The 18742-nt window shown below is 38.7% G+C and overlaps 1 protein-coding gene across 2 annotated transcripts; it reads right to left on the bottom strand.

Annotated features, from left to right (window-relative positions):
• Positions 1–215: 215 nt before the first annotated feature.
• Positions 216–18686, bottom strand: ZNF286A (zinc finger protein 286A). Of its 2 annotated transcripts, XM_070563519.1 has the most exons (7): positions 18592–18686; positions 17954–18176; positions 16914–17002; positions 13031–13145; positions 11864–11956; positions 3513–4767; positions 216–2658 (listed from the first exon to the last, which is right to left on the bottom strand). In XM_070563519.1, the coding sequence occupies exons 2-6, from the start codon at positions 17988–17990 to the stop codon at positions 3536–3538; spliced, it is 1566 nt and encodes a 521-aa protein (XP_070419620.1). In that variant the 5' UTR covers positions 17991–18176; positions 18592–18686; the 3' UTR covers positions 216–2658; positions 3513–3535. The 2 variants fall into 2 exon arrangements, with proteins under 2 accessions (XP_070419620.1, XP_070419619.1); XM_070563518.1 differs by having other exon boundaries at positions 216–4767.
• Between the last annotated feature and the right edge of the window lie 56 nt (positions 18687–18742).

Raw genomic sequence — 18742 nt, 5'->3', positions numbered from 1 at the left:
AAATGACCTTCTTCTACTTTTTGACCTTCTCGCAGATGCATGGGCTGCTGAGGGCAGTCCCCAGCTCATGTCTCCAGAAACTGTGAAGCCAGATGAAAATTAGAAATGTCCATTTCCTGGATGATATGGAGATACTTTATGATTGGTCTTTCCTTACCTCTTAAAATATGCTTCAATGAGAATTTAAAAAGCAATTTAAAGTTTTTGACAAAAAATAGATAAACAACATCTTTATTGAGAGTGGGCCAGTAAGAACACTCAAATTTGGTTTATAGGTAACCAAAAACATTTGAAAAGAACACTAAAACTTCCAAGAGTCATGTCAAGTACAAATACGTAGTCAGATTGAACACCAAGCATAAAAAGAACAAATACTGAAATGCAAAGGGCCAGAGTTCTCAGTAAAACTAGCTTAGAGCAAGTCCCTTAACACTATTTAAACTGCAGTCGGATTACAAACTTGAGTCTCTGGAACCATCAGATGGCTCCTGGTTAAGTGATACTCAGAAGGAAAAAAAAGCAGATTCCATGAGGTCTCCAGGAGGCTGTGTAGGGAGCAGCACCAGATGGAAGAAAGAGCAGAAAGAAGTGAGGCCCCTTCTTTGAGCCAGAGCAGGATGGTCACAGTTCTAAATCAGTAAACAAAAAGTGTGGCAGATACACTCATTCTTAAGTAATTTCTAATTGATGTCTAGCCACTTGCTATAGACTGAATGTTTGTGTCCCCCCAAAATTCATGCTGAAACTTAACCTCCAATGTGGTGGTATGAGGAGGTAGGGCCTTTGGGAGGTGATTATGTCATGAGGGCAGAACCCTCATGAAGGGGATTAGTGCCCTTATAAAAGAGGACCCAGAAGGTGCTCCCTTGTCCATACACCATGTGAGGACACTGTGAAAAGATGGCTGTCTATGAACCAGGAAACAGGCTCTCAAAAGACACGGAATCTGCCAGGGTGTTAATCTTGGACTTCCCAGTCTCCAGAATTGAGACTGCTGCTTTATAAATAAGCCACTTAGTCTATGGTATTTTGTTATAGCAGCCAAATGGACTAAGACACCAGTTCATTAACACATATATATACACACATATACGTGTATATATAGAGAGAGAGAGAGGCTCTCTATATAATTTATTGTGTGCTAGGTCTTTTACATGCTTTGTCTTAGTTAATCCTCACAACAACCTTATCAGAGAGGGGTGATTTATTCCCACTTTACAGATAAAGAAACTGAGGCCAGAAAGAGTAAGTAGCTTTTCAAGGCCACATAACTGCTAAGTGGAGATGGCAGAATTCAAACCCAGCTTTGGAAAACCCTTGTTTATCTTATTTTGTTAGTCAAATATTGGCCCCCAAATGATGAATTTCTTTTCACATGAGCATTTGGCATACAGTCACGTGCTGCATAACAACATTTCAGTCAGCAACAAACCACGTATACGACAGTGGTCTTATAAGATTAGTACCATATAGCCTAGGTGTGTAGTAAGCTATACCATCTAGGTTTGTGTAAGTTCACTCTACGATTTTTGCACAGTGACAAAATCACCTAGTGACACATTTCTCAGAATGTATCCCCATCATTAAGCAACACATGACGTATTGAGAAACAGCAAGTATTTTAGGCTTCTCGGGACACGTAACCTCTCCTGCAACTACTTGACTCTGCCACTGTAGCACAAAAACAGCCAAATACAACATGTAAATGAATGAATATGGTCAAGTTCCAATTAAACACTATTTACAAAAATAGGCAGCAGGATGGACTTGGTCTGCAAGTCCAGGCAATAGTTTGCCGATTTCTGCTTTAGACCATGAGTATTGAATATTAAGGTGGCAAAAAGGGTTGAGCTCCTTTTCCTTTATCTTGTTCCTGTGTCAGCCATTCTCCTACCCTGACCTCAGACCTTGAGCCTTCCCACCCACCCTGATCCCCTTCAATGTGTTTTTTTTGTTCTTTCCAAAGTTTCTTCCCAATCTTTTCCATCTCATGTTGATTTCTGCCACTGCTGAATTTATACTTGATTCATCCTTAATGACCTTGCTTTCCACTACCACCACTTCTTCAAACTCTATTCCTCTACTTTTCTGCAGTAATAGAACTAAGGTCTACAGAGAGGGAATTACAAGAAGCAACAGGGATAATGTGGAGGGGGAAAGAGCATGGACTGGTTGCTGAATGTTCCTAAAGGACAGGGTCTAGGAGAGGAGAAAGAAGAAATCTGTAACTACTTTTTTTCCTCTATCTTTTCTATAATCTTCTTTTCACATAATATAATAGAATAACAATAATAACTGACATTTGTGTAGTGTTTTGCTAAATATTTATTTGAACTTTTGCTTTTGTGTTTCCTATCCCACTACTGGTCTTTGGTCACCCATGTAACTTATGTCAATATATCACTGTGGTTTTGTGCCTTTTCTACCTTCTTAGGGCTCTGAGATATAGCAAAGACCGGCCAACATATAGGGAGAACAAGAACAACAACAAAAAAACGTAGGTAAACATGAAGGCCAGAGAAAGGGCAACTTCTTCTTCATGGAGGAAAGCTGCTTATCCTCAAGTGATCACTGTCCTGTGAGCTATTTTCCATATCTGACAGGAAGGTATGTCCTTGTGTCTCACAGTTGCTTCAGTTCTTCTTCTTGACTGGGACCCTAAATATAACAACATATTCAACCCATCAACTTTTCAGACCCTCAACATCCCAGGAGATGAAGCACAGTTTACAGAAAGAAGAATGATGTAAAGAAATGAAATTTCCCTAACACTGATTATAGAAAACCAAGGATTCATTCAATGCCAAGGATAAGAGGGACTTGATCAAAAACTACAGTTAAGATTTTGACCCATTCTCTACTTCAGGGTAACTTCCAGAGAGGTAGCAATTATCTAAATCTATGACCAGCATAATCTATGTGAACGCAACTTAGAACCTGCTGTAAATACATTCTATTTACGTTCATCAAATTAGACAGTAGCTTCTGGGAGGAGGGAGAGAATCTGAAGCATATTTTAACTCAACTTTTAAGTTTTTATAGCTAATGTAAAAGAAATGACACTCTCTGGAGAAATGTCACTATCTGTATACCTGGATCTCTACTTTGGGTTAAAAAAGAAATGACTGTCTTCCCGATGATAAGGATATGAACCCTCTGCCTACCGTACCAAATAAGAACTTCCCTACAAAGTGAGAAGCTGTAACAGGGTTTTGATGAGACAGAGACGGAGGAACTGGATTTCACAATGATTATATTGCTACCCATGCTCAAGAATTTCTTGAATTTCCATAAAACGGTATTAGCGGGGGTTACAGATCAAAATTTGAGATCTCTGGCCAGAAGCTTTCATAATGATCAACACAAGAGATATAAGGAATATTCCTCTACAGCTCAAAACTATGTTATTATGCCAGTAAAATCAGAACCATACAGAATTGGTCCTCAAGCACCATTTTATGGGTTTTCCACCTAAATACTCAGGTATTTAACAGTGATAAAAACCAACTTACATTTCTTCACATTCAGTAATTTTTCAGGGTTGCTCTTCAGTATGAATTCTTTGATGTCTGATGAGGGATGAGCTGCATTTAAAGCTTTTCCCACAGTCATTACATCTATAAGGTTTCTCTCCAGTATGAGTTCTCTGGTGTTGAATAAGAGCTGATGAATGAATGAAGGCTTTTCCACATTCATTACATTTGTATGGTTTCTTTCCAATGTGAATTCTTTGATGTTTAGCAAAATTTGAGCTCCGGCTGAAGGTTTTCCCACATTCATTACACTCATAGGGCTTCTCTCCAGTATGAATTCTCTGATGCTGAACAAGATGTGTGCTCTGGCTAAAGGTTTTTCCACATTCACTACATTCATATGGCTTTTCTCCAGTATGAACTCTCTGATGTTTAGTAAGGGATGAGCAATGGCTAAAGGCTTTCCCACATTCCTGACACTTATAGGGTTTCTCTCCAGTATGAGTTCTTTGATGTTTAATAAGTGCTGATGAATGAATGAAAGCTTTATCACATTCATTACATTCATAAGGCTTCACTCCAGTATGAATCAACTGATGCTGCACAAGATGCGTACTTCGATTAAAACCTTTCCCACATTCACCGCATTCATAAGGTCTCTCTCCAATGTGAATTCTCTGATGTATTGCGAGGGATGAGCTTTCTGTGAAGGCTTTCTTGCATTCACTGCACTCAAAGAGAATTCTAGTATGAGTTCTCTGATGTTTAGTTAAATTAGCTCTGTGGCTAAAAGACTTCCCACATTCACTGCAGCTATAGGGTTTCTCTCCAGTATGGACCCTCTGGTGTCGAATAAGCACTGAATGGTACGTAAAGAGCTCACCACAATCATTACATTTATGAGGCTTTTTCTCTTTATAGGTTCTCTGCTTTTTCATTAAGTTTGATTTCTGTTTCAATCTTTTTTCAAGTGTATGAAAGGCATAGGAGCCTTTGGGAACTCTGTCCTGAGTGAGAAGGACAGATTTCTGACTACAGTTTTTCCAATATACATCATGCTCATGAGCTCTTTCTTCAGAGAGTGAATTCATGTGAGTGAACATTTCTCTCAAGTGTCTTTCCTGATTTCCTTGCTGATCCTCTAACCAATTTTCACATTCAAGAGTTGTTTCCAAGTTGGAGTCATAGACACTATTTCTTGTCAGTCTGTCTATAATTGCAACCTGGCATGATTCCTCTTTAGAAAAATCTTGCACTGAAGTTGCATCTTTGCTCTCGGGGCTAGTCTCCAAGTCTGAAAGAAATCGGAAATGCAAATTTCCTTTGTTTTCTGAAAGTGCTCAACAAAAGGCAGTTCTGTAATAGGTTAGAAGTTAATGAAGGTGAAAAGCATGCCTTCAACAAGGAAGTGGATTTGAGTCTTATAAGATGATTTGCAAAGAGAAGTAAATGGAGGGAAATAAATGAACAGTATATGCAGAGAAAATGAGTAGATCCTATCCAGGAGAGTCAGAATGGGGGAAAGATGACCAGAAATACAGGAGAAGAAGAAGGGATGCAGATGAAGCAATATATCACAGAATAAGCTGGAAATCAGCATACTAGATCAGGATGAGGGAGAAACAACTTCGTACAGAACACCTACTCCAGGCAGTAATCACCTTAGTGCAGAGTACAGTTATGACTTCTAAGTTTCCAGTCACCCAATCCGATTCACATCCAAATAAGCATTCCATTTCCAGTTTAATCTTCCATATCAATGATTTTATAATATATCCCTGATACAAAATCTCCTTTGATCTCCCAGAGATATAATAGTAAACATATGAAATTATATTCACACAAGGCTATTCATTACAACACTAACTGAGGTAGCAAAAGACTGGTAACATCTCAAATATCCTACTATAGAGAATTGATTAAATGAACTATGGTGTATACATACAATGGAGGATTATGTGACTTTTTAAAAAATGAGAACTATCTCTACATATTGCTATAAAGTGATCTTCAGGATATATTAAATAAATTTAAAAACGCAGCAAGCTGTAAATGAGTGTGTATAGTTTGCTACCTTTTGTGTAGAAAAAAAAGGGAAGATACACATATATAGACATATTTGGTAATATTTTCCAAAACCCAGGAGAGATAAATGAAACACTAACAGAAGTGGTTATCTGTAGGGAAAGTATCAGAACAGAGAGAGGGCAGGGATGGAAGCTAGACCTCTTTAAGTATATCTGATACAAATATATTAGAATTTTTATATCCAATACAAAACTACTTTATAAAGCTAAAATAATTTAAATAGTGTGGTCCAAAGGAATAAATAGACAGATCAATAAAACAGAAGAGCAAGTTCAGAAATAAAGTCAAGTATAAACAGGAATTAAGGACAATACAAAGGTGATATTTCAATCAATGAACTAAAGATAATTTGTTTTTCCAATAAATGGTGCTATGACTAATTAAACATAGATCTGTCCCTCATTCCACACAACCAAATGACTTACTCATTCTTCTATCTACTCTACCATACACTAAGCTCTGGTCTAGGCACTAGGGAAAAACACACAAAGTCCCTATGCACGTGAAGGGAGAGAGAACTTAGTCTAACATTCACAAATACATATAAAAATGCATCTGTAGTAGGTACTAAGAAATAAAAGTCCAATGATGCTCTGAAAGAATATAAGAGGGGAAATCTAGGGAGATGAGGGGAGGCTTCACTGAGGAAGTAAATCACTGAGCTGAAGTGAAAGTGGGGTTGGGGTTGGGGTGAGTGTTTCAGGTAATAGGTACAAAAGCGCTGAGATGAGCACTCCAGGTAGAGGGAATGACAGTACAAAAGCCCCGTGGTGACAGGGACATCCAAGAAAAGCACGGTGGTAGAGAGCATGAACTCCGGAATCAGAAGGAGTGACTTTAATCCCAGCTCTGCCACTTACTAGCTGTGTGACCTGGGGCACGTTACTTAACCTCTCTACTTCCACCTCGTTGTCTGTAAAATGGGGCAATAACTAACTACTTTATGGAATAAAGGAATAATAACAATTACTACCTTAAGGAGCACTAAATGAGAATATTTATAAAGCACTTGAAACTCTGACACAGCATAAGTGTATATAAGTGTTTGTTAAATAAATAAAACATAAATTGATATAAGGCTAGGATAGGTAGAGATCTCAAAGTGGACCCCAGGTGGACCCCTGGGAGTCTGTAAGTTCAAAACTATTTTCAAAATAATGCTTAGATGTTATTTGCCTTTTTTATTGTCTTGACATTTGCACTGATGTTGCAAATATGATGGTGGTAAAACTGCTCATGACTTAGCATGAATCAGGACAATGACGCCACACACTGGTAGTTATAACATTCTTCCCCATCATGTACTCTCAGTTAAAAAAAAGAGAGCCAGTTTCACTTAAAAATGTCTGAGGAAACAGTAAACATACTTAATTCTATTAAACTTCAAACCTTGAACACATGCTTTTTAAATATTCTGGATTGCTGAAACGGGAAATATTCATGAAGCAATTCTGTTCATACCAAAGTCTGATGGTTGTCTTAAAGAAAACCACCTACGAGACAGTCTGAGTTGTGATTTGAACTAGCCACTTTATGCATGGACCACCATTTTTACTTGAAAGAATGACTGACAGACAAACTATGTTACCCATGTTGGGTGTTCGGCAAATATTTTCTCAAAAATGAACAAAGTGAGCCTGTCACTTTAAGGAAAACAACTGAAGTATTTGATAAAACTGAAGCTTTCAGGCAGAAATTAGAATTTTGGAAAACTTTTATCTACCACTGATAGCTTGATAGTTTCCTAATACTTAAAAGACTTTTCTGAGGAGGTCAGTGGTGATTTTAAAAATTGTGATTTTTAAAACATTGCATAATGTAATGTGTCAATATTTGGAAGATCTACATAACTCAGTGAACTGGTATTTTCCAAAAGATTAATAGATTTTAATGTAAGAGTATGAAAAATTCACGGGGGTGGTTTCAGATGCCATATTGTATATAATCTTTAAGAAACTACTGCTTGCCCAGTTTTGGTGTAGTATCAGAATAGCCACAATGATTTGAAAAAGCTATAAGATACTCCTCCCTTTTCCAACTATATATTGGTGTGAGGCTGGGTTTTCTTAATACAGGTCAACCCAAACAACACATCCACAACAAAAGGCATTCAGAAGAAGGTGCAAGAATACAGCTGTCTTCTGTTAAGCCATACATCAAACAGATCTGCCAAATATAAAACAATGCCATTCTTTTCAAGAATATTTTTTGTTGCAGAAGAGTTGTTTTCACAAAAATTGTTATTTGTGTTAACATGTAATGGGTTTATAATTGTTATTTTTAAATGAATTATCTAATAGTTGAAAATCTTTCTCAGTTTTTAAACTCTAATACACTAAGTATTGGTAGATGTAACCCACACAAACAAAAGCTCTTAAGGGTCCTCAATGACTTTTGCAGTTAAGTTAGGTTTTATGAGGCCAAAACATTTAAGAGCTGCTAAGACAGAGTACAGAAATGGAGGGAGAGTAATTGTAAGATAAGACTGGAATAATGAGTAAAAGACAGATTTTGCAAGACTTTCTTGGCCTCAAGGATTCTGGTTGTAATCCTAACAGCAATGGAAAGCCATTGAAATGTTTTAAGCAAAAGGGTGGCACCATCAGATCTGTATTTTGAAAACATCACTCTCACTAAGAATGTAAAGAATGGAGCATATGAGGACAAAGGTGGAATCAGGTGGAACAGATTATCACAGTAGTCCAGGCAAACAAAATGGAGATGGAGGGATATTAACAATGAAGAAATAATCAGAATATAATTAGATAAACACAATGATCAACTGGATAAAGGAGAGAGAGGGGAAGTATAAAGACTGTTCATAGATTTCTGTTCAATTTGCTAAGACACTGAGTGTCAGTAAGACAATTATTGGAAAAGGATCCTATCGGGGGGGAGGGATGGAGAATTTGGGGATATATCAGGCATTCGGTTTTAAACACGTTGTATTGAGGTGAGTCTGACGTAAGCAAATGGCAACACCAAATAGTTACACAAACATTCAGACCAGCAGCTCCAAGGAGAGGTCTAGGATGGAAACACAGATTTGGGATTAGTCTAGAAGGAGACGATAATTTGCTTGTGGGAATGGATGAGACTGCCAAAGGAGAAGGCAGAGGCTGCAAACAGGTGACCAGCTGGACAAACCTGACCCTCAGACAAGTTTTGTTTGGCCCAAATTGTTTCTATAAATTTTTGAGATTAGTTACCAACATTTAAAAATAGGAAGATTTCACAGAGAAATTCAAATTTTAAGTTTCTCTCAGAAAAAACTGGAAGCACAATGAATGACAACCACCAATTAGAGCAAAGTTGGCAACTACAGCCCACTGCCTGCTTTTCTAAATAAAGCTTTACTGGAACGCAACCATGTCCATTCTTTCACAGATTGCCTATGGCTGCTTTCAGACTACCACGCCAGACTGAGTAGTTGCAGCAGGGACTATATGTCCCACAACGCCTGATTTACTCATTATCTGACCCTTGACATAAGTTTGTCAGCCCTTGAGCTAGAGCTAACGGACTAATGGCTACTCCCTTTTGGTCGAGGCACGTGCTCTTCCAGTTCACCAGGCCCCACCCTGTTTGCTTCACTCAGTTATATCATCCTGGCCCAGGCAGGCACTCACATTTATGATTGCAGGTACACAGAGGGAAGGGAGATTCAAAGCAAACCTTGAGCAACTCAAACACTTAGTTGTTCAGAAAAGAAAGCTAAGAAGATACAACCAGAGAGGTAGGAGGCAATTCCAAATGGATTAAGGATTTAAAGGGAAAATGAAAGGACAAATATATCAGAAGAGAACAGAAGCAAATAGTTCTGTAATCTTGGGGTAAGAAAGGACTTTCTCTACGCTAACCAAAAGACAGAAAATAAAAGATTGTAATTCATTAAATTTGTATAATAAAAAGAATAGCAAAACCGAAAGGCAAAAAACTATAAAAAAGTCTATAATATAGTAAAGAATAAATAGCTCATATACGAAGAGTTCTAATAGATCACTATGAAAATGGCAATATTTCCCACAAAAAAGGGAGAAGGATGGTGAACAGGCATGTCACAAAAACAGACAGGCCTACGAGGGGAAAAAGACATAGCCACAAACACAAAGGACAATTTTAAAACTCTCTCAGTATTCAAAAGAATAAAAAGATAAAAAAAAATAGAATATTAAGGGAAAATTTTCTTTATGAGATATACACACTGTCACATATAGTCATTAAAACAGTAAGTTATTGGAGCACAGATAGACAAGTAAACCAGAGAGCCTAGAAACAGACCCAAGTATATATGGGACCTGGTTTACCACAGAGTTGGCATTACAAATCAGGGACAAAAGATAGATTTTTCAATAAATGATGCTGGACTATTGACTTTAAGTATGGGCAAAGATAGAATTAGTTCCCTATTTCACACCATATATTAAAAAAAGCTACTTGTAAAACAAAACTTGAATATTTTAGAATAAAGTACAGATTATCTTCCTGACATTGGAATAAGGAAGACGAGTCACAAAAAGCACAAACCAAAAAAAAATTGATAAATATAACATTAAAATTTTAAAATTCTGTATGCATAAGATACCATAAAATAAAATAAACCACAAACTAAAAGAATCAATTTTTTTCTTACTGATTTGTGATGGTACCTCTGTCATACATACTAATGTATCTAAAATCTATAAAGAACTCCAACAATCCAAACAAAGATGTGAATGGTCCAATTTTTAAAAATAGGCAAAGGATATCAACAGGTAATTTACAAAAGAGGAAACCTGTAATAGCTAATAAACATAAGAAATACTCAAACTTACCTATAACCAGAGAAATGTAAATTAAAAAACATGAAATATTATTTCATATCCACCAGACTGACAAAAATTACTAAATCTAATAGCATCAACTGCTGGCCAGGGTGGTGGTGGGACATGGGCAATTCCTAATAAAGCTAACCATGTGATACCTTGAGACTCAGTAATTCTTATTCTGCTTATCTACCCTAAACCAACTTTTACGATGAACATAAGGAGTCAATAAAAGGATGGTCATTGCGATTTTCTTTCTAATAGCAAAGAAATAAAAATAAACTGTTCAGTTTATTCACACAATGGACTTACTCCACAGTAGTTAAAATGAATAAACATAATCCATATGTATTAACACAGATTAATATCAAAATACAAAGTGAAGTTTAAAAAAGTCGGATTACAAAGAAAAAGTATAATTGTTCATACTATATACACATATTGTTTTTTGTACATATGTAGAAACACTAGAATGATTCACATTGACTGTACCAACTTATTTCTAGCGAGAGAATGAAAGGCCTTTAAATCTGTGATATCTTTTATTTCTTAAAAAGTAAAAGATAGCACACACCTGTAAGAATGGCTAAAATGAAGACAGTCAATATTAAGTGTTGATGAGGATGCAGAGCAACCAGAACTCACATAGTCTGTTGGGAGGAATGTAACTAGTACAACGACTTTGGAAACCTTTTGGCAGTATCTACCAAAAGCGAACATGCACCTACCCTCTGACCCAACAATTCTACTTATATGTATATATCCAACAGAAATGCATCTATGTGTTCACCAAAAGACACATAAAAGAATGTACATAGCAGCACTATTCACATAGCCCCAAACTAGAAACTACCCAAATGCCCGTCTCAGGAAAAGGGATAAACTGGTACAACAACATGATGAAAGACTGTACAACAAAGAGAATGAATGAACTACAACTACATATAACAGCTTGACGTACCTCACAGGAATCCTCAGTGAAGGACGCCAGACACTAGAGTACATACAGTATGATTCTCTTTACATAAGATTCAAGAACAGTCAAAACTGATCTGTGGTGTTAGAAGTCAGGATAAGGTTACCCTTACAAGGAAGGCGGTGACTCAAAGAGGGCACAGGGGTGCTTCTGGGATGCTGGTAAGGCTGTTTCTTGATCCGGGTACTAGTTACATGAATGTGTTCAATTTGTGAAAATTCACAGAACTGTATGATTTATATTTTTATCTATTTTATATCACAAATAAAGAAAGGAAGAAAAAGAAAGAAAAGAGGCAAATGAAGCAAAATATTAGCATGTGTTTGATTTTGGTAGTGGATACATGTGTTACTTTATTTTCTCAACTTTTGTATGTATTTAAAATGCTATGTAATTTAAAGTATTTTAAAAATCAAAGTATATAGGCACTTCTAATATTCTTTCTTAAGCACCGAAAAGTGCCACTAATCCACTGTCCTGCGGGGCCATTATTTCTGAAGACTCCTGTCTAGCTGACTCACCTGAATAGCCACTTTTAGGGGCTTTTCTCTCAAGCATCAATGGTTCTTTTGCATTCTCCAAATAGTAGTTCTCAGGCTTGGAAACTGGAAGCCCTGCTCATTAAAAAAAAGAAAGAAAGAAAGAAATGGGACTCAGTTATTTGTGATGGGCACAAAGATCTATCCTAGAGCAGAGTCCTAACTCCTTGATCTACAAAGAAGACAGGATATGACAGGGGGATCTGGAGTAAGGGAAGATGCAACTCTAACTGAAGCTGAAAATATCTGTAGCAAGAGTCTGGGCCTGGTAAGAGCTTATACGCATTTGAAACACAAATGTTTTTGCCTGTCAAAAAAGAAGACAATTTCTCTTTCTTTACTGAGGAAGTCCCAGAGAGATGCTGCAGATAAAAATTCTTAGCTCAGGGAAGAGGGGGAAGAAGCTGGAGAAAGCTGGACCTCAGGGGCAGCAGCACAAGGTTGTGACTGTGGCAACTAGAGTTTTTGTCTTCTAATGTTTTTCTTTTCTTCCTTCTTCAGTTACTAGAACCTGCTTTCTTAAGGAATTTATTACATGAGGTCTGGGAGGGGCTAACATAGTTCCTTCCACCCCTCATGAACACATACACACACACACACACACACACAGGCAGGCACAGGATCCAAACTGGCCAGAGTACCCTATCTCCCTGGCTCTAGTAATTATTCCACTGATGGACATGTGACCCCATTTGCTCAAACTCCCAGGATAGAATCATTATGTTTTTTTGCCAACTCTCTAACTGGAAGAATAATGTAATGCTAAAGCTGCCAATGGTCATTTTTGCTACATGGAGAGATCCTAAGAATAAAACCAATACAAGGCAAAGCAAGCCATGTGATAAAAATAAATAAATAAAAGAAATTCCTGACAATATATTTGATCCCTAATCAAGATTTTTTTCCCCTTTAAACTAGTGTGAATTAAGTTTCTGTCACTTGAATTCAAAGAATCCTGATAAAAAAACAAGCATAGACATTTCACCAAGAACCTAGAGCAGAAACAGATTTTTCTCGGGGCCCAAAGGGGTCAACATTTTATGATTCCTCAATGGAAAAGTGAAGGCTTCCTTACGCTATTTCACTTTCAATAAAGTAATGATATCCCCACAAGCAGATTCCAGAGTCACAATGAGAACCCATCCTTACAAAGCGAGACCAGGTTCCTATAGTTCTCCAGCATCACATCCCTTTGTGCAGGATCCAGTTTCCCCCACTCCTCTGGGGTAAAGTCCATGGCCACATCCTTGAATGTCACTGATGCCTAAGACACAAAACATACTTTTGTTCACCATCTTTCACTCGACAGTCTCCCTTTCACCATCTAGTTTCTGTTGGCCCTGAGGTAGGCACGTGAGATATATTCAACAGGGGAAATGACTAATAAATGACAAGCATTCTAATGTATTCACATTCTGAATATTCTATGTAAAGTCACAGGGTATCAATTATGTGCCAGGCACACTGTCCTAGATTCAAAATGAGAACCAAAAGAAATAAGACCATAGTTTCTCCACTGAGAGACTCTAATTCTTCTGGGGAATAAAGAGTTAAAATACGCACCAATGAGTCAACAACGTAGCTCAGCAAAGTAAACAAAATACAGGCAGAGAATAAAAGGCAAGTCTGCATAACTCTCCTTGTGAGTCCTCAATAAAAACTTGAATCAATCTAGCCAATCAGAAGATGAACTGAAATACAGAATTTGTGAATAGAGAACTCACAGGCAGTGAGCACCAAATCCAGTTAATCATGGAATTAAGTCAACGCAAAAAGCATTAAATTAGAAAATGACAGCAACAAATTAAGAGTACTGATAAAACGGATAAATGTTTATGGGTAAATATCATAGGATTAAGTTAATATAAGACCAAAAATACAAAAACTATATGGAGATAAATGCATTATCAGTATCGAACATTTCTCTTTAAGTAAAGCCATAAAGAATGGAAATAATATCCCAAGGTTGTTGAAATAAACATATAGTAAATGCTACAACTGGATAGAAAAATTTCTATTTAAACATTCATACAGCATTTGTAAAAAGTAGCAAAGTAAATCTTAATAAATTCCAAAACAGAAAGAAGAGAGCAATACCAGATGATAACTTAAAAAAAATTCAAAATAATAACAAAATAAAACGCAAAAAGCAATGCCAAATGGCTAAAAATGTCCTCACAGGAAATTTCATGGCTTGAAACACTTCCATTTCATTAAAAACATAACGGAAATAAATGGACAAAGCATACAAGTCAAATTAGAGAAAGAACAGCAACAAACTAAGGAAAACAGAAAGAATTACAGGACAAAAGCAGAAATTAAGGGGGAAAAAATGGGAAAAATAGGACAGCTGGGGAAGCTGAAAAGTTAGTAGGTTACAGTATTATACCAATGTTAACTTTCTGATTTTGGAAAAAGAATAATAAAGCAAGGTAAATGTTAACATTCGGAGAATCTGAATGGAGAGTATATGAGATATCTTTCTACTATTTGCAACATTTCTTTAAATCTAAAATTATTTCAAACTAAAGTTTCCAAAAACGGAAATAATCTGAGACTTAAAAAATACAAGAATCCATCTTTGGAAAATAAAATAAAATGTAAAAATCATTAAGTAGCCACTATACAGACGAAATATTACAAGGAAAAATGATCTTGATCTTACAATCTGACTATCTATGGCTAAACTGACAGTAGTGGGAATTAACTAACAAACCTTTAAAAGGAAAACATCAGAACAATGAAAATGCAAACTGTTGCCTAAAAGACAGAAAAAATACAAAAGAAACAAAGAAAGCATAGTAAACAGAATTATACAAATCACGTGGCAAGAAAAATTTGAAACATACAAGTAATGGTATTAATGGGAATGAGTTAATTTCCCTTATAAAAAGGTTTTTCAAAAAAGTCACATCCTGTTTACAGAAAGGACACCAAACAAAAACCCAAAAGTTGGGCGTGGGGGGTAAAGGGAAGGAAATATGTATACGACATGTCCCAAGACAGTAGTTCAAGCTCAACTAAAACATATGGAAAAATATACATCAAACTGTTATCCTCAGTAGGGAGAGATGGGGGACTGCATTTGGGGAGGTAAGTAATATTATCTTTATATATATCTAAACACATCTCTGTCGTTCATCTGGTAACAATGAGCAAGAATTAAAACTTCAATGTTTTTAAAAATCTACTAAGTAAAGGATAAAAAAAATAGCCCAGACAAATTATAGTAAGAAAGACAGTTGCAATACTGGCACCAAACAGAATCTAACGTAATGCAAAAAGGACAAAGAGAGTCTCTAAAATTTCCATGAAAGGTTTAACTCACTCTAATGCTGTCAAAGTCTTGAATCTAATATCAAAGTGTTAAAATATATAAAGCATTCACCCTTCTTCTGGTAGCTGTATCCTGATGTTTCTCTGGCTACTACACCTGGCCACTTTTAGTCCGTGTAGTTTAGGTAGTACTAATTCCATCTCTGACCCATGGGTGGGATGTGTTTGTACGTGCGCATGCAGGTATATTCTCTAGGTGGGACCAACTAGACAATCACACTTAGATCTGGCCAATAATGGTGCAAGAACGGGCCTAATACCTGTTAAAGAGTTAACCCCAGGACTTCTGTGGGAATGACTAGGAGAGAAGATGCCCTTTCTCTCTGATCTTCAACATGGGAAGATGTAAGCCTAAATTTCTCAGGGGCCGGCACTAGGAAAAAAGCCTGCTTGAGAGCAAAACCCACAGAAAAGAAAAGGTCACTGAAATGGAGAGAATAGGTTCTAACACTCCTGCTTGAGCTCTATTTCTAGCCAGACCTGGAGTTTTCAGTTATGTTGGTCAATACAAACCTGTTTTTGCTTAAGCCAGTTCGAGCTGACTTTTCATCAACTGCAACTTAAAGCTTCTTGACTAATAAAGTCTTCCACACTAATGTAAGGAAGTTGAGAAATCAATGGAGACAAGCAAGTATATAAGGATCCTGAGAAGTCACTTTTACAAATAGCACCAAGGTGCAACATCTACTTTTTACACTTTGGACTACAGTAGCAAAGAGAAAGGCTAACCGAGGAATCTTTGGGTTGTGGCATGCCACACACATCATGGAGAGCTCCTTTCTCCTATCGAACTTCTTGTAATAAAAATTTTCAAACATACAAAAAGTTGAAAGACTAATACACTAATTACTCGTGTAGTATGACCACCACTTAATTCAACAATTCTTAATATTTGCCCTTGCAGTGGGGACTGGAATAAGTTACACACCTGATAACACTTCACCTCTAAAACGCCTCAGCATCCATCATCCATCCTTCCATAGGCCTTCTCCTCCCAGCATGCCTTTGAACTATTTGAGTACTTATTGTTCATAGTTCATTCCGGCACTTTAGGTGCCTTCTTAAATTTCTACTTAGCAGTCCCATGTATGTTGTTTCCACTAGAGAACCATCAATGTTAAGAGGTATGCACCACATTTGTCTTTTAAAATGGTTTCCTAAGTTACCATGCACATAAATTAGCATAAGAGGCTAAAGAAAAGTAATGTTCCTTACACAGCCTGTTGAGTGACAACCAATTACGGGATGGAGAAGATACCATGGGTAAGTAGAAAACATCTTCTGAGTCTATTAGTCACCCCAGTGGTCTCTTAGAATTAGAACTCAGCTCTCCAGATGGGCTCTAGTGGACAAACTCCACATCAAAAAGAAGGGAGTGGGGCTGGCCTGGTGGCACAGCGGTTAAGTGCGTACTTTCCGCTTCGGTGGCCCGGGGTTCGCCGGTTTGAATCCCGGGTGCAGACATGGCACCACTTGGCAAGTCATGCTGTGGTGGGCACCCCACATATAAAGTAGAGGAATATGGGCACGGATGTTAGCTCAGGGCCAGTCTTCCTCAGCAAAAAGAGGAGGACTGGCAGCAGATGTTAGCTTAGGGCTAATCTTCCTCAAAAAAAAAAAAGAAAAAAGAAGGGAGTGCAGCTGTACTTTGAGAAATAAGACGAGCTTTCAATAATTGGTGGACACTCACACTCACCTGGGATCTGGCTGTGAGGCGCAGTGCTGCCACTTCTCCCTCTTCTGTGCTCTTCTCTTGGGAAAAGGACGAATCCTGGGAAGACAGAACTAAGGGCAAGAAGGCAGTAATGATGAGGCCTAGATCTATCTTGTGGCTCAGATTTACAAGTCTAAAAAATCCCTCCACCATACTAATGATGCTCCCTGCAAACACGGGAACTGAAGGGAGCCCCAAACAACCCAGGATCCCAAGGTCACGAAGAATGTCCAGGAATGTTGCTACTTGGGGCTTAAATTCATTCAGTCGCTATAATCACAACACATACCGGAAGACGGCACTCTCTGATCTAGAAATTAGAATAAGTCAGTTTATTTCCAAGCTTAAGCTACATTAAATTAATATCAGAAAAATAGGCTCAATGGTTCCCACAAATCACTCCACAAGCTTAAAACGTAGATTGCTGGATCCCACCTCCAAATAATTATCATTAGCTGAGTCTGGGGTACAATTATAAATCTAACAAGTACCCCGGGGGTAATACTGATTATAGAAGATCATAGACCAAACTTTAAGAAAGACCAGCCTAGTGGAACTGGAAGACAGTCAACTTCTTTGCCTGTTTTCTACTATGTAAAACAAAAGAATTTGCTCTACTGAAATCAGAGGATATTGTGAAAAGAGGGATAACAGGTGTGGGAAAATATTTTTGCCAACCAAAAAGCTAAATTTTCAGACTCACTAATCGAGGCTAGGATGGCATAACCATTTGGGAGGAAGAACGTGTCAGAAAAAGTAATTGAGGCTGTGCTCACGCCGTAGAAGCTAACATTTCGCTCACATTTTGGGGGTGGCTTTGAAGGGTTCATTGTTCACCCAGCTGAAAGAGGGGTGATCCCATACCAAGCCCTCCATTCTTAAAGAGCCCATCCATCTCCCAGACAAAGGAGACGGACAGCGCGCTCTGCCAAGAGCCACTTCCCCTGACGCCACTTACTTCCCATCAGGAGGAAGAATTTCGCCCTTCCACAATACAAGTTCAACACTTCAGCAATTCTCACCTCTCTTCTCGGGCATTTCGGCCAAATCTGTGTCCATGATCACCACTTCCTTCTGGTTCTGAAGATTCTGACCTTCCCCCCAGTTCAGACCTCTGGACAGAAAAGTGAGAAGCCCCCGAGGCCTCGCGGTCCTCCTTCCTGCCTTTCCTCTAGGAGCTCTGCTGAAAGGCTTCGGTCAGGTAGGGTCACTCTCGAGCCTGGCTCGATCCTACGAGCCTGGAACCTGGAAAGCCGGGAACAGCATCCCTGAGGCTGGGTCCTCAGATGCCTGTGCCCGCTGCTCGGAGCTGTCCCTGGGGGGAACTGAGCGGCTGGAAGAGGTGGCGCCGGGGCTGCCGCCGAGGTACAAGGCGCGGAGATACCTCCCGCCGCGCTGGGGGCTCTTCCCCAAGCCCCACGACAGTCCTGCACCCCGCCCGTCGCGCACCCGCCGGCACCGCGCTCGCACCCGCGTCCCCAGGAGGCGGCAGCCGCGGGAGAGATTCAGGCCACAGCGTGAGGGGATGGGAGCTCATGGTCTGCCCTCTAGGCCCCTTTCACAAACGCGCCCTCTAGCCCTGACTCGGCACAGATTGATCCCCCGGGGGCCACAACCGACGCGGAGCGCAGAAGAGCGGCATCTTAAACGACCAACTCACCTCCCATCCCGGGCCTGACAAAGGCTACGAACTTCTTAGGCAAGCTCCCAGTCGCGCATGCGTAACAAGGAGCGGGGCAAGGCTGCCGGCCTCATCCAGCCCCGGAACTACGATTCCCAGAAGCCCCTGAGAACTGCCAGACGCAGATTCT

The sequence above is a fragment of the Equus przewalskii genome, chromosome 10 (genome assembly GCF_037783145.1).
Source record: "Equus przewalskii isolate Varuska chromosome 10, EquPr2, whole genome shotgun sequence".
Taxonomy (NCBI): Eukaryota; Metazoa; Chordata; class Mammalia; order Perissodactyla; family Equidae; genus Equus; species Equus przewalskii.
The sequence above is the reverse complement of the archived record's forward strand: the minus strand, read 5'-3'. Positions and strand labels throughout refer to the sequence as shown.

What these genes read in the sequence shown, in the direction of transcription:
- ZNF286A (XM_070563518.1), bottom strand. Translation starts at nt 17,990, where the DNA reads ATGGACACAGATTTGGCCGAAATGCCCGAGAAGAGAG. An exon ending in CGAAATGCCCGAGAAGAGAG is followed by an intron (nt 17,003 to 17,953) that starts GTGAGAATTGCT and finishes TCTTGCCCTTAG; the next exon opens with TTCTGTCTTCCCAGGATTCG. An exon ending in TAGGAACCTGGTCTCGCTTT is followed by an intron (nt 11,957 to 13,030) that starts GTAAGGATGGGT and finishes TTTAATGAGCAG; the next exon opens with GGCTTCCAGTTTCCAAGCCT.